The sequence below is a fragment of the Notolabrus celidotus genome, chromosome 24 (genome assembly GCF_009762535.1).
Source record: "Notolabrus celidotus isolate fNotCel1 chromosome 24, fNotCel1.pri, whole genome shotgun sequence".
In the NCBI taxonomy this organism is placed as follows: domain Eukaryota; kingdom Metazoa; phylum Chordata; class Actinopteri; order Labriformes; family Labridae; genus Notolabrus; species Notolabrus celidotus.
In genome coordinates this window covers 271,019-290,972 of record NC_048295.1, presented here as the reverse complement: position 1 = coordinate 290,972, position 19,954 = coordinate 271,019, and the positions used below count along the sequence as shown (strand labels likewise).

Here is a 19,954-nt window from a genome sequence, read left to right as displayed (position 1 = left end):
ACCAGCTTTAACTGAACTTACCTGAAAGTTTAGGTAACTAAGAAAACATTTTCAGTTAAAGAAGAGAAGTTTTATTTGTGATATGTACACATTTAGCAGTCTGCCTTCATATTTCTGCATATTTATCTGGATTAACCTGCAAAATAATCAGAAATACTATGTTTAAAAATGCTCATTCTGCAGAAGCATCCTCCCTCCATGACATTATTACAGATTAAGAATTAAGTGTAAGGTTAAATTGACACACACACACACACACACAGCAGGTCAGCTCAGTCTGAGGTAATATTTGTGAGATTTATTTAATCATATGTTCAGTTTAAATACACTCATGTCTTACAGAAAAACCAGGCTGAAATCACTTTTCTAAATGAGTTAATGTCCTGTAAACAGAATTTCTAGCTCTATTTCTGAGGCTTTCTGCACCCAGAGGACACAAACACTGAATACTGGGAATCATTTGGCATGAAAAGGAGACAGTAAATATAGCGTGTCGATTATTGGCAGCTTCAATACAAAAATATTGGAACCAGGCTTCAAAAAAGAGCCTGGGTTTGCCGTGTTGATTACACTGATGTAGGAGGAGAGTAAAGGGGCCCTTTGCTTTATAATAAGTAATAAGATTAAAGATCAACAGCATGTTTAAAAGGAGGCACTTCTTCATCGCCGCTACTTCACTGTGCTCGTCAGTTTAAAAGCACAACGTTTAAGATTTGAGTTAATACTTAAAAATTGAAATAACTGTTTGATAAGGAATCTTATCACAGTGTTTATTAACCGGCTCTGAAGCTTTCAACCTCCACTAAGACACTCTCCTGTCCTCCGGTACCTCGAGGAAAGAAGTTCAAACTTCACGCTTCTTAAGGCTTTGGGACTTTTTGTGGAAACTAGAAGCTACTTGAGAAAGTCTGAGACATTTTACAAAAGACTTTATTCTGATTTAGTCACAGCTAAGGCTTCTTCACGCTTGGATTCGAAACCAGCAGAGTAACAAAATGAGCAAATGCTATAAAAATGGATGCTACATAAAAAAGCTCCAACACGACTTAAACTGCCACCTTTAGATCAGAGGAGTGAGTTCCCTTCTTGTATGAGAGCTGATTAAAGCTAAAACTAAAGCTAACTACTTTCCTACTCCAGCTACTTCACAATAAAAGCCCTTTCAATAAAAAACATGTTGCACAAAAGCTTGGGGAGCTCTGTGATGCAGCAAATCCAAAATATGTAAATGTTTTAATAGCGTCAAATCATGACACTAAATGTTTTATGTACGAGAGAGCAGCCGGTTTTTAACAGCAGCTGTCACTCTGTGTCAAAAGCTGTACATGTTATGAGTCAAAGTGCTAAATGAAATCACCATGTTGTCAGTAAAGGAAGTTAATAACTTATCAAGAGGCACAACGTTTCTATACATTTGAAGGATTTCCTTCACACTTCACCGGTAAAGGGCAGTAAATATAGTGCACAGTGCTCAGAGGTGAATCAGAGTCGACCACCTCCGCAGGTAAAAAAAATGCCACCAACACGCCTCCAGGTTCATCCGAACGCCACCCCAAACTCCCCTTTTCAAACGCATCCATTAAAACAAGCCGTCTGTCTGTAACAGGAGTCACAGTGTCGTTTCTTTGAGGATATCTTCTGCCTGATTCAAACAAAATAAACCAGGATTTACCGACTGACTGAGAGCGCACTACAGCTCTGATTTTAAGACTGACTGAGAGCAGAATTCATCAGACTACAGCTCTGATTTTAAGACCGACTGTGAGGAAAGAACGACTTGTTTTGATGGATATCTCTTACAGTAATAAAAGCACACTGAGTTTAAATTAAATAGTCTTTAAATTAAAGAGTCACTTTGTGTTTTCTGCTGTAAAAGCCGGGTTTTCATGAGGCCCTCCTCCTCCGTCTGAAGGCGGCTCTGTTTGGTCTTTGTCAGAGTCTGAGGGTGGTGCTGGTTGGGTGGTGTTTGGTTGTGTGGGAGTTTCTGAGGTGGCTGGTGGATCTGTGCCGTCATTGTTTGGGTTTCTGTCTGACGTGCCCACTGCGTTGTGCTCCGCCCACTCCTTAGGTACCTGGCAACAAACATAAACAAACAGTAACTGCCTTTGTTGACTGAGATTTGCAGTTGCATCACAGATCTAGCACCTACAAGCACCTACACTTTAATTAACTGAGTCTAAATATGAGTAATTATCCTTACACTGAAAGAAACAAAGAACTAGCTGTCTAAAGATGCTTTGTGTCTAGCTACTAACTACTACATGGGTATTAAAGTTAACCTCTTCTAGCTAAGTTATCCACTCCCTAAACAAATACAAACTGACTTAGATTTTAAAAACACAAACTTCCCTGATGTCTGCACTAATCTGCCTACATCTTCACCATCTTCAGCACTTTGCCAACATGGCCGCCAGAGGGAGAGGGGGTGGGTTGGCGGGCGGGGATGACATCAGCAGGGGAGTATTTCATGCAGGCAGGCCATGCAGCCACACGACGTCATGAAAACGGGTGTGTGAGATTCGCAAAGCACACAGACACATATGCATGCATGTACACGCCCACATACCACACACACACTTCACACACACACACACACACACACACACACACACACACAGGTATAGATGAGTCACCGCATGCTTCAACACACAGACACGCAGAAAACCCTGGACGCCCCCACGCACACACACACACACACACACAGGGTAGTTTTCCATTGACCTTTGCACGCACAAACGTCTCACCTTTCTTTTGAGTGTGTGTGAGCAGGTTAGAGGAGGGAGTAACGGAAAGTTCAGGTTAGTTAAAGTTAAATAAACATGTTGTTACTCAGTCAGTTCAAAGTTAAGCGTATGAAAGGAAGCCCATGCATGGTACCAACAGAGAAACAGGAACCAGACTGTGTATATTTAGAGTAATGCTCTCAGTGTGGAGCTGGACTGTGTTTACTTCAAATATATACAGTCCAGTCACCGGGCTGTATTTAGACTGAGTACGGTTTAAATCTCTGTTTGAGTCACCATGTATTTTGTCCTAAAGGGACACCGTACAGAGAATAAACCCTTATGAATGAACCATGACCTCACCGCACACACTTTGAATCAAAGTAATGAACATGTGTAGCATTGGTTGTGTATCTTTGTGTACCTGCAGTGGTTGGTTCTCTGGAGGAGGCCCACTTCCCTTCGCCAAGTTCATCAGCTCTCTGATCTGGAAGATGGCAAAGGCAACGGTGACCCAGGGGGCGCCGGAGAGCACCCAGGCCGGCCTGCTGGCATCCTCCTGATCCTCCTGGTGTTTGGTCTTTGGGGGCTGCGAGGGGCCTTGACGATTCGGGCCGGGGCTACCAACTCCGTTCTGGCTCTGCACCAGGTCGATGGTGGCGATGGGAACCGGGCTGGAGGGGACCGGGATGTTCTCTGCTAAGATTTTGTCCTCTGAGGAAGGAGAGGACAGAGAAGTTGTATAAAGTTGAACTGAAGTAAAACTGTGGGTTTGAATTGAAGAAATGTTCCAACCTTTCCCCTCAGTCTCTCCAGTCAGACACTGGATGAAGGAGAAGATGAGGAGGATGACGAGGGATGCCATGCCGATCCCCCTGAACGTTGCTGCAGCACCTGCAAAAAAACACAAACGCATAGAATCAGATTTGATCTACAGCAGGAGGGATCCAGAAACAGAACAAGACTTCATCGTGCAGTCATACCGAAGAAATTGACGAAAACTCCTCCCACCATGGCTCCACAGCCGCGGCCCAGACCGAGGTGAAGGCCTTGCAGGATTCCCTGCGCTGACGTCCTCAGAGCTGGAGGGACCGCCGCACTCAAGTAAGAGATGCAGGCTGCCCAAACGGAGGCATGCGTCACACCTGGAGGACACACAGGGAAATCAATGCATCACTGCGGTGTGTCAACATCAATCAGATATCTCTCCTGATGGAGAAACTGTTAAATTATAGTTTAAGGATATACTGCAATGCCTAAAAGAAAAGATGAATCAGCAGGTTAGCTTCACTCAAGGTTTGAAGTGTCTCTTTAGCGGTTTGTCCACCAGAGAGCACTGAAAGACAGATTTCATCCTCACTGCACATCTTCAGCACTTCATCTGAGGATCAAATCTGAAAAGATTCTAATTTAAAATGTGAAGAATAAAACTATTTTAATCAAGTTTGAATTTCACTGTTTCCTTGTCCACAAATAAACCGCCCAGACTCATGGACAGGATGTTCTATCAGGACAGAAAAATGAAATCAGTGTTCAGAGTTCTTCCTGATATTCTCTGTTATCAGCTCAGACTGGACTCAGTTTTGGACTTTTTGTTTCCCTGTTGGTTCAGAGTCAAAACACTCACTGAAACATTGAACTTGCTTTCACTTGTTTGTTCTGTGAGGCGTCATGTTTCCTCAGGGCGGCGGTCTCAAACAAACCATCCAAATCCTCAAAGTCCGATTCATGGCTCTACTGTCCGCTGCTTTCCCTTTCAAGCCACGTCTTCATTTGTTTTCCATTTGTCTCTGGATTCAAGTCCTCCGATCAGAAACAGAAACAGCACTTCTCTGTTTCACTCTCCCTGCACCTTTCAGTAGATGTTTTATTTCTTACTCTGTAGGTAATCGTGCCTTCAGCTTGCAGACAACTATCATTGCATTACTTTGAACCTGAAGCAAACACAGTTATTCTGAGGCAGGCTCTGCAGCTGCAAGGAGCTTGTCTTGAGTTCTATGTCAGCTTGAGATTTGAAGACAAGGCGTTTAAGTACCCTCATCATCTCTATGAGCTGTGTCAACATAAGACTCCAGTTCAGTCTGTTAATGCCCTCTGCAGCAACTGTTTGACTTTATTAACACGCGTCCTGCAGAAGCACAAAGTTCATCCGAGTATTTCCTAAGCTTCATCACTCCCACAGCTATCAGGAGGAAAAAGGCTGCCTGATAAGCGTCCTGTTGGACAAACACAGCATGGTTCCTGTCTCAGTCCCCTGGGTCCTAGTTTCCCCAAACCCTCTAAGCAGACGGGGGGCACAGTTACCTTGAAGGACCTCCATGGGCAGGACGATCCAGGCGTTCTGCAGGTATGAAATGTACAGGTAGCGAGCTGTGTTGCAGGCCAGGCCGATGTACAGCACCCTGAGAGGAGGGAGGAGAAAAGCAGAGTTTGTTTTTGAGCTCAAGCATCTTTATTTGACTTATAGATTTATTCACACTAAAGAAACAAAACCTGCAAATTAAAGTGAAGCAGAAAGTAAAGGTCAGACACACAGACGGCTTCTATGTCTGCTCAGTATTCAGCGTGAGAGGATGTGACGCCCTGCTGCAAACACACTTCCTGTATGACTGGAAAGTCTGATGTTTTTTTATAAACCGCCGATGAGAGCAGCCTTAATAAGTTGCCTCAGACTGCAGGTGTCCTCAGCTGACCCCGTCTGACACGGAAACATCATCTGCTGCCACTTTACAGCTTTTACAGAGTTTACTCTTCATCCATGGCTGAAAATAGTCGTTAACAGGAGCAACACTTCCTCCTGTTTGTTTAATGAAACCACAGAGAGCAGATGTTTGTGGCGTGTTTGTAAAGCTGCAGGAGGAGACAAACGGGTTAGAGCAGAGAGACAGGGAGTCACACGTATTCATGGAGGCTGTGACACATGCAAGTTTCCATCTTTTCATTGTGTGTGTATCAAAAGCTCAACTAACACCAGACTGTTTGGCATTCATCAGATTAGAGTGTAGTGGCATCAGACTCTCTTTGCCTGTTTGAGCTGAGAGAAATGTATTCAGTCAAATCTCAGATATTGGAATAACCTCAATGATTCCTTCAATTGATTTCAGGCTAACTTCGAGTGTTTCCTCACATGGATTAAAGCTCTTAACTAAGAGTTTTCTTAATTTGTTTGTTTGAGCAAACTCGTCAGAGCGGTTAAAAGGAGCTGAGTCACTAAATGATTGATGGTTTGAATCTAAATTGTTCGCGTTAGTCTCATAAGCTTCTGAGGATTAAAACAGACGCCTGTTTTTCAGAGAGAGACAGAGAGACTCAGCTGTCATGTGTCTTTTCTGTGTGTGTGCTCAGCAAACGTTCAGTGGATGAACAAACACTGAAGTGATCCTGTCTGCTGATGAACTAGTGAACGCTCTGAGGTGTGTGCAGATCCGCTTGTTTGTCCTGGAGAGAGAGAAAAGAGCTTCTCTAAATAACACAACAGGGATGTCAGAAAAGTCAGGCGTCTTTTGTTGTTCCTGAGGAGAACACAGTTTACAAATACACAGACGAGTGAACCTTCTTCTGATAGCAGAATTACTTTAACTCGGACTCTCGTTGACTGTGGATCAACCAGGAGTTGTTGCAGAGTTTCCTGAGCAGGTACTGAGCTGCAGCCTGGAGGCCTCGCTCTGAAATCTAACACCACGATCTCAAATGTCCCCGCTGCCTGCAAGGTCTGAGAGTCCAACCCCCGAGTCTCCACTCCAACAGAAACCCTGAGCATCAATGACACTATTGTCTGAGCCAGTCAGTCCTCACTGCTGCTGCTGCAGGAGGGCAGGAGGGATCTCACGGCTCAGAGTGATGCTTTAAGAAGTTAATTATCAGGCTGGCATGCTGGTTAAAGAAAGGCTTTCCTAAAAGGAGTTTAGAAACACTTGAGCATGTTTGAACATTCTTCCTGTATGAACAACAACACTGAAATAGAAATGAGGATTTAGGTCTTTGGATAAAATGTGTCATACTCTAAAGTGTGTGTCTCACCTGACATGTCCAACAAGCTCAATGAACTTGTGGCTGGTGAAGTACGCAGCAAGCTCCGAAACATGGCTCAGAACTGAGCAGACCCCGAACAGGGTGGTGGTCCCCTTCAGGTCCTCCAGGTGCCAGTACAGGAAGGTGAAAACGAAGCCGTAGCCGAAGCCCATGAACCAGGCGACGAAGAGGACGGAGCTGTAGCGCACGCTGCACATGAGCCTCAGGAGGTCGCTGTAGTGGAACTCCTGAGGGGCGTCGGGGCTGATGGGGGTCTGATCCGAGGAGCTGGGCTCGGGTAAAGCTCCGGGGGTGTCTGCCTCTGCCACCACACCCTCAGGGTGATCATGACTGTAGTCTGCCCCCTTTTCAAAGTAAAACTGCGTGGCGACAATTAAAGCCACGCCCATCAGCACGCCAAAGACGATGAAGGCGATCTGGTAGTTGTGGAGACGGAACTCAGGGACAACGCAGCCCACGCCATCGATCTGTACAGTGACGTGTGTGTGGTCGATCCAGATCCCCACCAGCAGCATGGCCAGACCCCAGCCCAGCGAGCCCCACATCCTCTGAAGCCCGTAACGGTCCCGGGCTTTGCCGAGGTAGTGCAGAGTCACCGTGTCCACGATGGTGACGGCCGGAGCGCTGAAGAACTCGCCCACTATAACGACAAGCAGGATGAGCAGGAAGATGGTCTCCACCTGGTCCTTGTTGTAGATGATCTGGTACTCCTTGGGTTTGATTGGAGCAGGAGCTTTGGTGGTGGTGGTGGTGGTTGGTTTAAAGGTTGAGGTGTTTGTCGTATTCTTGCCTGGGATAGCGAGTGTGATGGGAGTGATGGGGGTGCTGGGAGTGCTGGGAGTGCTGGGAGTGTCGGTGGCGTTGGCGTCTACGCTTCGCACATGCCGGAGCTGCACGCTGAAGAAGGAGTCTAAAAGTTCAGGGAGTCGAGGGAAGTCCAGGAAGCTCCTGCGACTCCTGGTGCGGTTGGTGGAGTTGATCGGATGCGTTATGTTATGGATCATGGGAGTCGTTGTCAGAGGCGCCATGGTCGTTGTTGCACCTTTCTCTTCGCACTTCATCTCGGCTGGTTTGACGAAGCCGATGCCGCAGTTGAAAACGAGCCAGCACAGGACAGAGAACAGTAGCACTGCCTTCCCCTTCTTGAAGCGGTCTGCCACCACTCCCCAGAAAGGGGCGCTGCAGAACTCAATGAAGTACCGGATGCCAACCAGCAACCCACTGCGTCCCGCCGACATGCCGAGCTGCTTGTAATACACGGCCAGGAGAGGGTGCAGCGAGCCGTAGGCAGCATAGAAGAAGAAGTAGAAAACTTTGGAGACGAGGAGGTGGCTGTTGATGCGGAGGCACATCCTCTCACAGCAGTCTATGGAGTCTGGTTCTGAGGACAGCGGCTGTTCTGGTGGCGTGCCTGAGGGGGGCACAGGTGCCACAGAATCCCCTGCATGTGGCTTTAGTGACAGGGTGTTGAACGGCTCAGCCAGCACATACTTCCTCTTCTGCTCCTCCTCATCGTCTGTCAGGATGGCAACCTTGTCGTCAGCTGCCATATCTGGAAGATAAGGAAATGAGAGTGTTCAGCAAGCAAATGATGCAGACTTCACTCCTCGGGCTGGAGCCGCTCTGCCAAGCAAAGTCCTGTGTGGCTGCAGAGCGAGCATGAGCAGTGAATCTGTCTGATGAATAAAAAGTGTGTGAATGATGTTATTCTCTGAGTGAGGTCTCACAGCTCTTTTGAATCAGGAAATCAGTCTCACAAACATTAATGAAAGCTAGAATAAACTGCTGTGCCATTCTGATTTGAACACTAATCTTCAATAATTAAAGCTCTCACTGAATCAGTTCTATCTTTGAATCAATGACACCAGAAACATGAGACCTGTCAAACCAGCCTCTACCGACCGCTGACGGCCCCCGGACCTCAGGTTGGAAACCGTCCGTCCGTCACTGACTGTCACAGGCGATCCGATGCGGAAGTAATTGGCATCTCAACAAAGCTGCAGTTTATTTGTCTCATAACACCCTCTAAAGTCAGATCATTAAAGAGGTTCATTAACCTGAATCAGCTGTGACTGTGTTCTCTAATGAAAACAGAGAGAGCAGGTTACACATGTGGAGAATTATCCTGCTACCATTTTCTCTGTAACCTGAGCTGAACCATATTTAACATTTCCACCAGATGAACTCAACATACAGCAGAAGTCACATTTTAAAGACATGTTTCTTACCTGCTCAGGTCACTGCTCCCATTAAATTAGGACTGCGCAGTGTCTGTTGGATTTCTCTCTCCTCGGTGGGACATGTCTCACAGAAAGACGCTCCTAACTCCTTCCTTTAATTCCCCTGTAATAATTAAATTTAAATAAATGTGTCCATGTTTAAATGTAAGGTGAATAGTCAGTGTCTCTCCGGCTGTATTCTCTTTGTATTGAGAACAACAGCAGCTCGTCTAACCGGAGCTCCCACCTGTCCCCACAATGACCGTCAGTATCAACGTGCTGCACGCTGCGCATCCCGGAAGACGCTTTCAAAATAAGAGTCTCTGTTTACTAAATGACATGTTAGAATACAGAGCTGAAGCTGTGATAAAACAAGCTTTGACTCTGTGTTTATACATTTAAATATATATATATATATAAATGAAGTGTAATGTTCTATTTGTATCATATATTTATAAAATGTAAGATTCAGCCATCAGTTTATTGATTTAAGATCTGATTAAAGTCAGAATTCACAGCTTTTACCGCCTATTAATGAAGCAAATAAGCTTTCAAGCAAACAGAACCTAAGTCACACGATCAGGGATGTTGCCAGGAATTATGCACCCCCTGAACAGATATCTCAGTGGGCCCCATCACCACAGCCAACCCTGCAAAATATAACATTGCTGCTATAATACTGGTTTATTTGCATTAAACAACAAATGTATGCTTAAAACTATCCTGGTTAACTGACTCAAATCTAAGCTACATATCAATATTATTATTTTATAATTTCTCCAAATGTAACTGCACAATATTGACCTTCACTGTGCAGCTGCAGCATCCCTCTCTCTTCACTTTACTGACCCCTGACAGATCAATCTAGTGAACTGTCTGTCCCACTTCTCCCCCCACTATGACGTCCCTGCCCTCTATGTCAAATGTAAGGTTTAATTAGTCTCTTTGATTTGTAATTTGATAAGCACTAGGTTGACTGATTCCCCTTATTTGGGATAATGGGTGAAAATATTAATCTTTTTCTTTATGACTTTAATCTAAAACTAATCTAAAAGTAGTGAATCAGTAGTTATTCCAGAATATTCCCATATTTATATTTTGTGTGAGGAGAGAAATAGCATGCTTTTATTTTCTCCCTGTCTGGTCTCCTTCAGTCCTGCATTGACTCACCTTGACACAGCAGAGCAACTCGGTCTCCAGCATCTAAATTAAAGGGGAAACTCCATTAATCACACATGAATTAATCAGACATGAAAACATTCCACTAATTCATTTCAGAGTGACACTGTGCAGACTGCAGGCTCTGGTTCACGTCCCCAGGGGAATATATCCGGGTATAAAAACATGAACATAAATAAATAATAACATTAAATCAACATTATGAACATTAAACTCACCACTGAGCAGGATGGGTGGAATAGATGTCTCTACAGGAGTATTAAAGTGATGCATCAGCTCCTATGATCATACTAATGTTTATAATTATGACTTTCATCAATCATACAGTTAAATAAGAAACTGACTCCTACACTCATGATGATGCTACTGTTACTGCAGCACTGCATGTTTAGTTCCTTTAATAATAAAGGGAAATGTCAGAGTTTGTTCTCTTAATAAGGTGTGTTTTTTCCTGAAGGCAGAGGTCTCATTTTATTGAACAAAAGAACAAAAGAATTACACATTCTGGATGAATAGCTGCATAAATAAGAGTGCAAATTGAACCGTGGTTGTTAAATCTCTCTACATTCAGTATGTTAACCACAGCGGCTGACTTACATGCATTTTCACAGGGTGTGGTGCCAGAAAACAACCAACCCCACCCTTCTGATGCTGCCAGAACATCACATCAAATATCCCAAATGCTTTCCTCTGTAGTTCAGCTGTTTGACCAGCAGAGGGCAGTGCAGGCCTGCGTTTGACATTAAAACACTTCATGCTTCTTGAGTTGAATGAGTGTCAGACACACAAGAAGTCAGTACACCCAGTTTAATGTGCACACCAGGAGCAATTACAACACAGCCACTGCTGCAACTGCTGCAACTGCTCCACATCCAGTTTCATAAAAAATAATTCTTCAACATGTTTAAGATGAGAAAATACATTTTTATACAGCTGCAGTTTGGAGGGGAAACAACACAGGACAGTTCAAAGAGTGTTTTCACAATGAAGTGTTTTAAAATAATCCTTCTTTTTCTGTGCCGAGGATGAAATCCGTCAAAATGAGCTGCTGAACAAAAACATGGAAGTCATCCTGCCGTCTGTGTCTGAAACAGAAAACTGTAAAGAAAGTGGATGAAGATATTTCAGGGGAAAAAGAGTAAGATGTGTTTTAATAGTCCGACTCGTCCGAGAGCTCTCCCTGCTGTGTCCAGTGCTTTCCTCTCTTCTTCTTCTTCCTCTTCCTCTCTCCCATCAACATGGCAGCCAGCACGGTTATCACCACGGTAATGGTGATGATTAGCACGGTGACGGTCTCGGCGAGGCACAGCTCCACATCCATCAGCCGGTAATCTTTGAGGACAGGCGGCTCCTTGCAGGTCAGGTTGTAGTAGTCGTCCAGGAAGAGCCTCTGGATGCTGCGCAGCTTACGGAAAACTCTCTGCAGGTCGCAGTCGCAGTTCCAGGGGTTCCCCTCTAGCAGGATGTGGGTGCTGTAGGTGTGGATGCTCAGGAACGTCTTGAAGTAAGCGGTGGACAGCTGGTTGTCGGCCAGGTTGAGTAACGTCATGCTGGTGAGCGGCTTGAAGACGCCCATCTCTGTCTCGCTGATCTGGTTCCCGGCCAGGTTGAGGACCTCCAGGGAGCGCAGCATGGAGAAGATCCCACTCCTCAGAGCCGTCAGCTGGTTGTTCTGCAGGTGGAGCTGCCGCAGGGTGCTCATGGAGGAGAAGGATCTCACCTGGATGGTGTGGATGCTGTTGCAGGTTAGGTTTAACCTCTGCAGGCCGTCCAGGTGCATAAAGCTCCTGCTGTCCAGGCTTGTCAGGCGGTTGTGGGCGAGCTGCAGTTCCCGCAAGAATACCAGGCCGAGAGAGAACCCTTCTGTCAGGGTAGAGATCCGGTTCCAGCTCAGGTCCAGTTTCTGCAGGAACTCCAGGTGAGAGAAGCACCCATCCTCCACCACACTGATGTTGTTGTTCTGCAGTATGAGGACTCGGAGCTTACGGTTCTTGCTGAAGGAGCGTTCAGGAATGACGGAGATGTTGTTGTCGGACAGGTCCAGGAGCTCGGTGGTGGGCGGGATTCTGCTGGGCAGGTGGGTGAAGTGAGCTCTGGAGCAGATGGTGAACTTCAGATCTCCTCCACAGTCACAGCCCTGTCTGCACCAGCTGCTGTTAGACCTGGAGGAGGTCTCCATCACCACGAGGAGGAGGAGGAACAGCAGCTCCTTCATTGTTCCACTCTGGAAACGTAAAGAAGGGGAATTAAAGAACAAACAGTGGAATCATCTAAGAATAGATCTCACCTGGAGCAGGGAGACACAGACTTTTAAATGCAACAGGTTAGACACCACACCAGAGGTAGTAAAATCTCCATATATATGCTTGTGAGGTCAAAAGCCCGTCAGAGTTTAGACTTTAAAAATACTTGAGTGAAAAGATGACTATCAAAAGAGTTACTTGTGACATCTCCTGCTTTTTAAACTCTATTATCTATAAACACTGCTGTTCCCATGTCTGAGGTTTTGTCTTACCTGCAGCTGCTCCTGTGTTTCCTCCTGTTTCACCTCCTGACGGTGGTCAACATGCAGCGGCCGGCTGGTGGAAACTGAACATGATGGAGGCGAGGGAAGAGGCGTGGGGTTGTCACGGCTCGGAGAAGAAGCTGATGAGCGACACCACAAAGACAGAGAGATGGAAAGAGACACAGATGAGGGAGGAGGAGGAGGAGGGGGAGCCCGTCAATTATTCACCAGGCAGCACGGCGGTGGTGGTGGCGGCGGTGGGAGGGGGTTATCGGCGTGGCTGTGGAGGGGAGCTTTGAGAGATTGCAGCCAAAGTGGGCCACGGAGTGAGCTTTAGAAAGTCTGGTCAGATTGGATTGATTGCAGGCGGACGGAGCGGTGCTTATCTCCAGGTTGTTCCTGGTTTATTCACAGATTTAGTTTTAATCACATAAAGTCAAAAGGTGGTTTGACAGCCTGAAATTACTTTGATCTGGATGTTCCAGGAAAGGCTGGAGGACAAACTTCAAATTAAAGTGCAAAAATTCATCTTCAGGATTTGTTTGCACTCTATTTAAAGAGGCGTGCTCACTGTGCTTCCTTCCTTTGACTATGCACACACATGTTGATGTTTAACAGCAAAGAAAGAAGATTTAAATGACATTACTTATTAAAATACTTTGATTTAACGGGACAGAAATCTCCTTCAAACTCTAAATAAAAAGTTTGTTTGCAGAAGTTGTTGAGTGCTTCACTCACGTTCCTCTCTGATGCAGATAAAGACGTCCAGATGTGACATTACATATCCTCATCTGTAGGATGAAGCGGAGATGTATGATGAGGGGACCTGTTGGTCTCTCGGAGAGAAAGATTACACTAATACGTTGAAATCCCTGGCCCAGATAAAGCACTCTCGGCCTCCACCGTCCACCTCCAGTAACGGAGGAGTCAGAGCTCCCAGCAGCTTTTTAACCTCAATCCTGTTTCTTATTTTAGACTTCAGCTGAGTCAGCATGGCACTCATTTCTTAATTCTTTGAAGGAGGACACTGAAGGGTTAACATCAGGAGCTTTTGTTTCATATTCAAAGTGTTCCTCCACAGCAGGAAACATAGGATTCAAGAAAGGCTGGGGTCAAATGATCGTTCCTTTTCATTTGTTGGGATATGGATTAGAGTCCCTGTTTGTCTCTAACACTTCATGTTGTGTTGTTTCTTCAGATGGACTTAGAGATCACCTGTCAGAGTGAGCAGGAGTGTCACTTCTTCTTTTGTTGCTTTTGATGTTGTTACAGCAGCCATCACTGATTTTCTTCTTCTGCTTCCTCTGATGTTATTCTGGAAGCCAGCTCACGCTCAGTTCTTCTTCTGTTATTTGAAAGAGAAGAAGCACATTTCAGAGTGATGGAAAAGAGCAGTTTGTGTGTTCTGTGTTGTTTTGTGGTCGGCTGTGTGAGTGTTTTTAGACGGTGGGGGGGTCTGCAGACTGTCAGGGATGGTACAGTGTCTCCTCTCACAGGTATCTGGTGTCTGCAGGGGTCTGGTTTCAGCTCGGCTTTTGACTCAACCTGAATAGTGGTGATGCAGGATGACAGCAGCTGGAAACGGCTTCAGTTTCCTCCATCCTGAACACTTAACGTGATTATCTCTAAAGTCTGCTGCCATCAGTGCTAACAAGTGTTTGTGAGAGACAGCTGAGGTGTTTGTTTTACTGCGGTCATGAGTTCAGAGCAGAATTAGACATTTTTAGATATTTCTATTCATGCTGTTGTTATTAAGCTTCTCTTCTTGGTGCGGTTACAGCTCTACTGCCTCAAACACAGGAAACATTCTAACATTCTACCACAAACCTGTGTTAGTTGACCCCTTCTCTCCGGAGTCTATCAGAGAGCAGGAGGATTACAATGAGACAGGAACTCACTGTAAGTGAAGCTGGTGAAAGCTGCTTCAGTCTCAATGAAGACGCTAATCGTTAATCCCTGTGGACGAGGATTATTCTCCGTGTTCTGCTGCTGGAACATTAAAGTCACACTGTGTCTTCATCCGGCTCACTTTCACTCTCATATTCACGTTTCCTATTCATCTTTTCACTGTTGCATTTTACACTAAGAGGCTGTTTTCACTGTGTTTACAATGTGACATCAATGCATTGATTTTGAATCAGTCATCCAAAGCTTCACAAGATCTGACGAGATGTTTTAGAAATAAACATTCTTATTTTCTTCAGCTAAATAACTGCAGACACCACTACCTGTGCAGGTTTGAATGATGCATGCTAAAAGCCAAGTTAATCAGTTAGTCTCACCTTTCCAGGAGGATGAGTGCAGGTGAGTCTCCTGTGATATCATCAGTCCCACCAGAGTGCAGCATTCAAATTAGCCAGCAGAGGGCGACGCAGGACCATCTGAAATTAAAAGATGATTTATGACAGGAAGGTGAGCTGCCTTGATATGGACACAGGAGTTGTAAAACAACAAAAAGCACTCAAACTAAAATAAATCACATGAAAAGATTAAAACGAGGAGATAAAATGACAAAGAAGAGAAGAACAGAACTCAAAATCTTTACTTTATCCATGAAATGTTGATCAAATGTGACTGAAACTCTCATCAGCCATCAGCCATCTGTCTCTCCTCTGATCTCTGAAGTTATAATAGACACCAAGCTTCTTCACAGTGATCAGTGTCTCTGTAAGTGTGTGTGTGTGTGTGTGTGTGTGTGTGTGTGTGTGTGACTGGTGGAAGTGTTAATGAAGGTGTCATCAGCACGTTCACACCGCTTCTCAGATCCAGCATGGCAGCTCCGGCTCATCACGGAGGTCAGATGCAGCATGGAGCGGGTCGGACGGAGCAGACTGTCCCTGCCTGCTGTCAAGTCTTCAATCAGGTCCTCAGAGAAATACCCCATCGTGTGGTGGTGTTACGTTAAGGACTTGGATTTGACCCTTTATTTGTGGAGTTCAGTTAAAGCTCCTCACTGAGTTGGAGCCAATTCCTCAGAATAATCATCATCACTGCTGTCATCGTCATCCTCATCATCTTCACTTTGAGTGTCAGTGCTGTCATCCGGAGATGTGCGTCTCCATCATCACCATGTTGTTGATCATCAATCACCTCAACAGATTCTTAATTACTCATAAATATAGAGCTCAGATTCAGACGGATACATCATGTTGACACAATCCTGCAACTAGCACCGCTCCTGTGACTGCAAACACTGCGAGGACGACAGCGCAGAGGCATGAGTGTATTCAGTAGGAGTTGATGTAGCTGTAGTACGGACCTCAGTTGTAGTTGAGGTCTTCAGCAGCACTGTTACTGCAGCGACTGACAGCAGCACTCCTGCTACTCTGACCTTTCACACCCTGGAACCTGCCACCTGTGCAGGACCACTACTCTTCTTTGACCTCTGACCTTTATGTGTGTGTATGTGTGAGTTTCCAGACGAAAACCACAGTCGATAAAGAAAACACCTCCAGGGAAACTGTGTGTGTGTGTGTGTGTGTGTGTGTGTGAGTGAGTAAGACACACACACACACACGCGCGGTCTCCTGTGGTCTCTGGTTGTCAGTGTGGATCCATCAGACCAACAGGAGGGAGACCCTGACCTCCAAACCAACACTCCTCCTCTCTCTCTCTCTCTCTCTCTCTCTCTCTCTCTCGATCCACCTCTGTCCTCCTTCCTTCTCTTCCTTTACTTCTCTCCTCTCATCCTTGTCCTTCCTCCTCATCCTCGTCTTCTTCACAGCTTGTTTTCACACTCTTCTTTCATTATCTGTTTCATCTCTCCATCTCCTCCTGTCCTTAGTTTCCTCTTCTTTTTATCCTCTCCTCTTCTTCGAACACTTCTCTTTCATTCCTCCTTCTATGTATTCTCTCAGTACTTTCAAACCTTTCTTCCTTACATTTCCTCTTCTCCCATATTTCTCCTGTTTTTTCATCTTCAGTCAATTCCTCGTCCTTCTCGCTCCCTTTCTTCTTTAACTTTCTTTCCCTTCTGTCATTTCATCATCCCTTTTCCTCTTATTTCACCTCTTTTTTCTGCTTTCTGAATTAATGTCTGCATCTGTTCTTTAATACTTCCCTCTCCTCTTTTCATCACTCCTCTTGTATCGTTTTCTTACATCCTCTTCCTCCTCTTTCACCTCCTCACCGACTCCTCTCCTCCACTCGTCCTCTTCGTCTCCTTGAAACCTCCTCTGGTTGTTTTTTCCGTATCTAGGTCGAGGATGTGTTTCTGCTCTCTAGTACACACAAACACACACAGTAACACAAACACACACACACACACGTAGTATTTTTGGCAGCTCAGTGTGTGTTCGCCCCTTGAGATGTCAGAGCTTTTAGGTCAGGCAGATCTGTGAGCTTCAGCAGCTTCCTGGAAGAGCTGAAAAAAAGTTGCAGCAGCAGGACGCTGAAAATACTCTGAATTATTCAACATCATCATATCAAAGTCGACACAACAAACTACGAGGGCTGAAAAAGTCTGTCGGACCAACACAAACTGCATTAAAGGATTATGTTTCATCTTCTTGTTCAACTGTTGGTCCAATGAAGGGTTAAGCTAACACAGCTGACTGCATGGCAACAGAGAATACTCATTTCTGATTGGCTGCCTGATGTCTGTGGAGGTTTTCCTTCTCTGATCTGTTCTATAGAAGTCACAGGAAGTTGTGTGAATATTTGTCAACAAACTCAAACTCACAGATGTTGGTTGAGCTTCCTTCAGAGGGGATCAGTTGTGTGTTTCACCTTCCGGCATCCATATCCCTCGACCTCTCCGCCCGCCTCATCTGCTGGGGTCAGCAAAACAAACGCTGATCAAACCTGTTTTGGCATATTGACATGAAGGACGAGGTAATGGCAGCGTTGTCACAGATAACACACACACACACAGTTGGATGTGTGTATATGTGTGTGTGTTTGAAGTAAAAGGGGGGGGGTTAAAGGTCAAACCATGCGGCTGAAGGTGCTCAGTGAAGCGTCACAGAGAGAGAAAACACAGAGAAACGTTTTCCTGTCAAACAAAATCACAACAGAGAGAAAACAGAGCGCCTTCAGTCCGCAGCTGCACCCGTCATCCCACTGTTTTCATGCATGTGACATATTTACACTCAACATTCAGCTTCTCCTTTTAACTTCTCATCACACGTTTACTGCAAATCACTGTGAATATAGAGGCTGATAGGGACGGAGACTTTGTCATATTTATCATTAATGCTGTTGTTTATCAATCTGCAGGATGCAACTTCATCAGCTCTGTTCCTGAATGTTCCTGAACTCATCCTCGACTCAGTTTAAAAGTTATATCCAGGGTTAGTTGGTCAACAACTTCCTGTCAGTCTCCAGTCTGCAGCATGAGCTCTCTGACTGTTTTAAGGACGATGACAATATCAGCATCCTGTATCTTAAACTTCTGTATTTGGATCCCTTACCGACTTGTGATGGGTTGATATCGTGATCTCAGTGCTGCAGAGGCCTGTCAGTCAAACCTCCGATCCACACAAACTCTGGTGGTTTGACCCGAGTTTCACACCGAGGCCCAGGCCTGCGGGCTCAACGACGACACTCAGAAAAGGTCAGAACATTCAACTGCATCGTGCACGCACACACATACATACACAAACACACACAGGAGGTTTGGTGACCTTTTAGCTTGATTTGGACCTCCTGCAATTACTAAAGGTTTTTAAAAAACTGACTAAAAACTGGGCCAGCATCATCAAACTATTGAAGAAGCCTCAGCCTGATCTGAAACTCTGTTCCTTAATGAAAATATAAAAGTGTCCTCAAACCTGCAACATGCTAATGCCAAATATGAAGTCCTAAAGTAAGAGGTTACAGATTCATCTACACTTGCATCACCCTGCCATTACTCAAAGCTCCACATGTGTCCTGCAGGGAGTCAAAGCTCAGATCTGGGTTACAGTGATGGAAGGTGGAGGTGGTGGGGGAGGTGTCTCCTCCCTAAAAGCCTCCTTCCCTGTTAACAGCAGCCATTAGCTCACTGTTTAAACCTTCATGACAGTTTACGCTGCGCTCTGCTCGGCCGTCTGGACCTTTCTGTGTCACTCTGAGGCCGGAAATTAACCGAGGGCGAGGAGATGCAGAATAAAACCCTAATTTCAATCCTCAATCATTAATACATGCCTGATTCCTTTTTCTATCTTTACTTATTCATGTTTTTTTTTTGTCAGAAAAACTGTTGTTGTAGAGTGCTACCACAAATAAAGTCCCCCTTCATTATTTATCCTCTTTAAGATCAGTGTGAAGGAGTGTTTTACCTTCATGCAGGAAGCAGAGAGGAGGAAGTTCAGGAGTCTGGAGGTAATGCACATTGACAGACCAACGGGTGGAGAAGGGGCGTGGGCTGAGAGGGAGAGACGGGGAGAGAGAGGGAGTGAGAGAGAAAGGATGCATGGGGATGGAGGGAAAAATTAATGATGAAAATGAAAATGATGGCACCGTATCTTCCAGAAATAAGACATCAGGAGCAGGAGGTAACCTAAAAGAGAAACACCTGAACACACACTGAAATTATCAGAGCATCAGAGTTTTATTGTGTGGATTTTCATTCTTCTTTTTTAATCTTAAAATCTGAAGATGAAAGCTGCTGATGCATGAAATATAATTTGAAAGATCAGAAGTGATCAGCAGGTCTCGGGTCGTCCTGAGTGGTCTGAGAAACAGGTCAGCAGCTCTTACTGAGTCCATGTTTTCCATCAGGGCAGCGGCCTGAGTGGTTATAGATGGTCACTTAATATTTCAAATCTTTTCTATGCAGCTGTAGGGACGCTGAGACCGCAGAGACTCCAGATCAAGGTGTTGAATATGGGAGTAGTCTGCTTTAAATATGATGTATGGTTTTACTTTTAATCATCGACAATAAAAGTGTGCACAGGAAGAAAACAGGAATCAAACATGTTTACCTGACAGTGTCTACCTGAGGGTGTCACAGTTATTTAAAGCTAATTTGATTCTCTTGAATGACTGGCTTCCACCTTTTATCTACCATTACTGAAACAAAGAAAACTCAGAGTTTATTTATGGTTTCTAGGAGCAGCAATGTGGTCGATTATCTCAGTATCCAACCCCATAACAACATTCCTCAGTAATTCTCGGCTGCTGCCTCGTTGGTCTCCATGAGGGCTGAGCTCTCCCGGCGGGTCTCGTGGCCGCCCTGTGGTGGAGGGCTGTGCGACGCAGAGGCCCGAGGAAGCTAAAGTGGGACACACAACATCTTGCTTGGATGATTGATCACGTCACAAGCGGGCAAGTTAACCGGCTGAAGACTGCGGGAGAAGAAAAACTCTCATAAA

General features: G+C 45.2%; 2 protein-coding genes across 3 annotated transcripts; both read right to left on the bottom strand.

Moving 5' to 3' along the window:
• Nucleotides 1–278: 278 nt before the first annotated feature.
• LOC117808169 (major facilitator superfamily domain-containing protein 6-A-like) lies at nucleotides 279–9,259 on the bottom strand. 2 transcript variants are annotated; one of them, XM_034677725.1, is made up of 8 exons: nucleotides 8,984–9,259; nucleotides 6,744–8,307; nucleotides 5,028–5,125; nucleotides 3,707–3,868; nucleotides 3,519–3,617; nucleotides 3,148–3,437; nucleotides 2,745–2,748; nucleotides 279–2,072 (listed from the first exon to the last, which is right to left on the bottom strand). In XM_034677725.1, exons 2-8 carry the CDS (start codon nucleotides 8,303–8,305, stop codon nucleotides 2,065–2,067), a joined length of 2,223 nt encoding a protein of 740 aa, XP_034533616.1. In that variant the 5' UTR covers nucleotides 8,306–8,307; nucleotides 8,984–9,259; the 3' UTR covers nucleotides 279–2,064. The 2 variants fall into 2 exon arrangements, with proteins under 2 accessions (XP_034533616.1, XP_034533615.1); XM_034677724.1 differs by lacking the exon at nucleotides 2,745–2,748.
• Nucleotides 9,260–10,740: 1,481 nt separating this feature from the next.
• On the bottom strand, nucleotides 10,741–14,752 carry LOC117808301 (protein slit-like). Its single transcript, XM_034677964.1, is given in 5 exon segments — nucleotides 10,741–11,353; nucleotides 11,355–12,377; nucleotides 12,669–12,799; nucleotides 13,875–14,004; nucleotides 14,558–14,752. Coding segments are annotated over 4 exon segments (1,383 nt in total). The 5' UTR covers nucleotides 13,939–14,004; nucleotides 14,558–14,752; the 3' UTR covers nucleotides 10,741–11,188.
• Nucleotides 14,753–19,954: the final 5,202 nt, after the last annotated feature.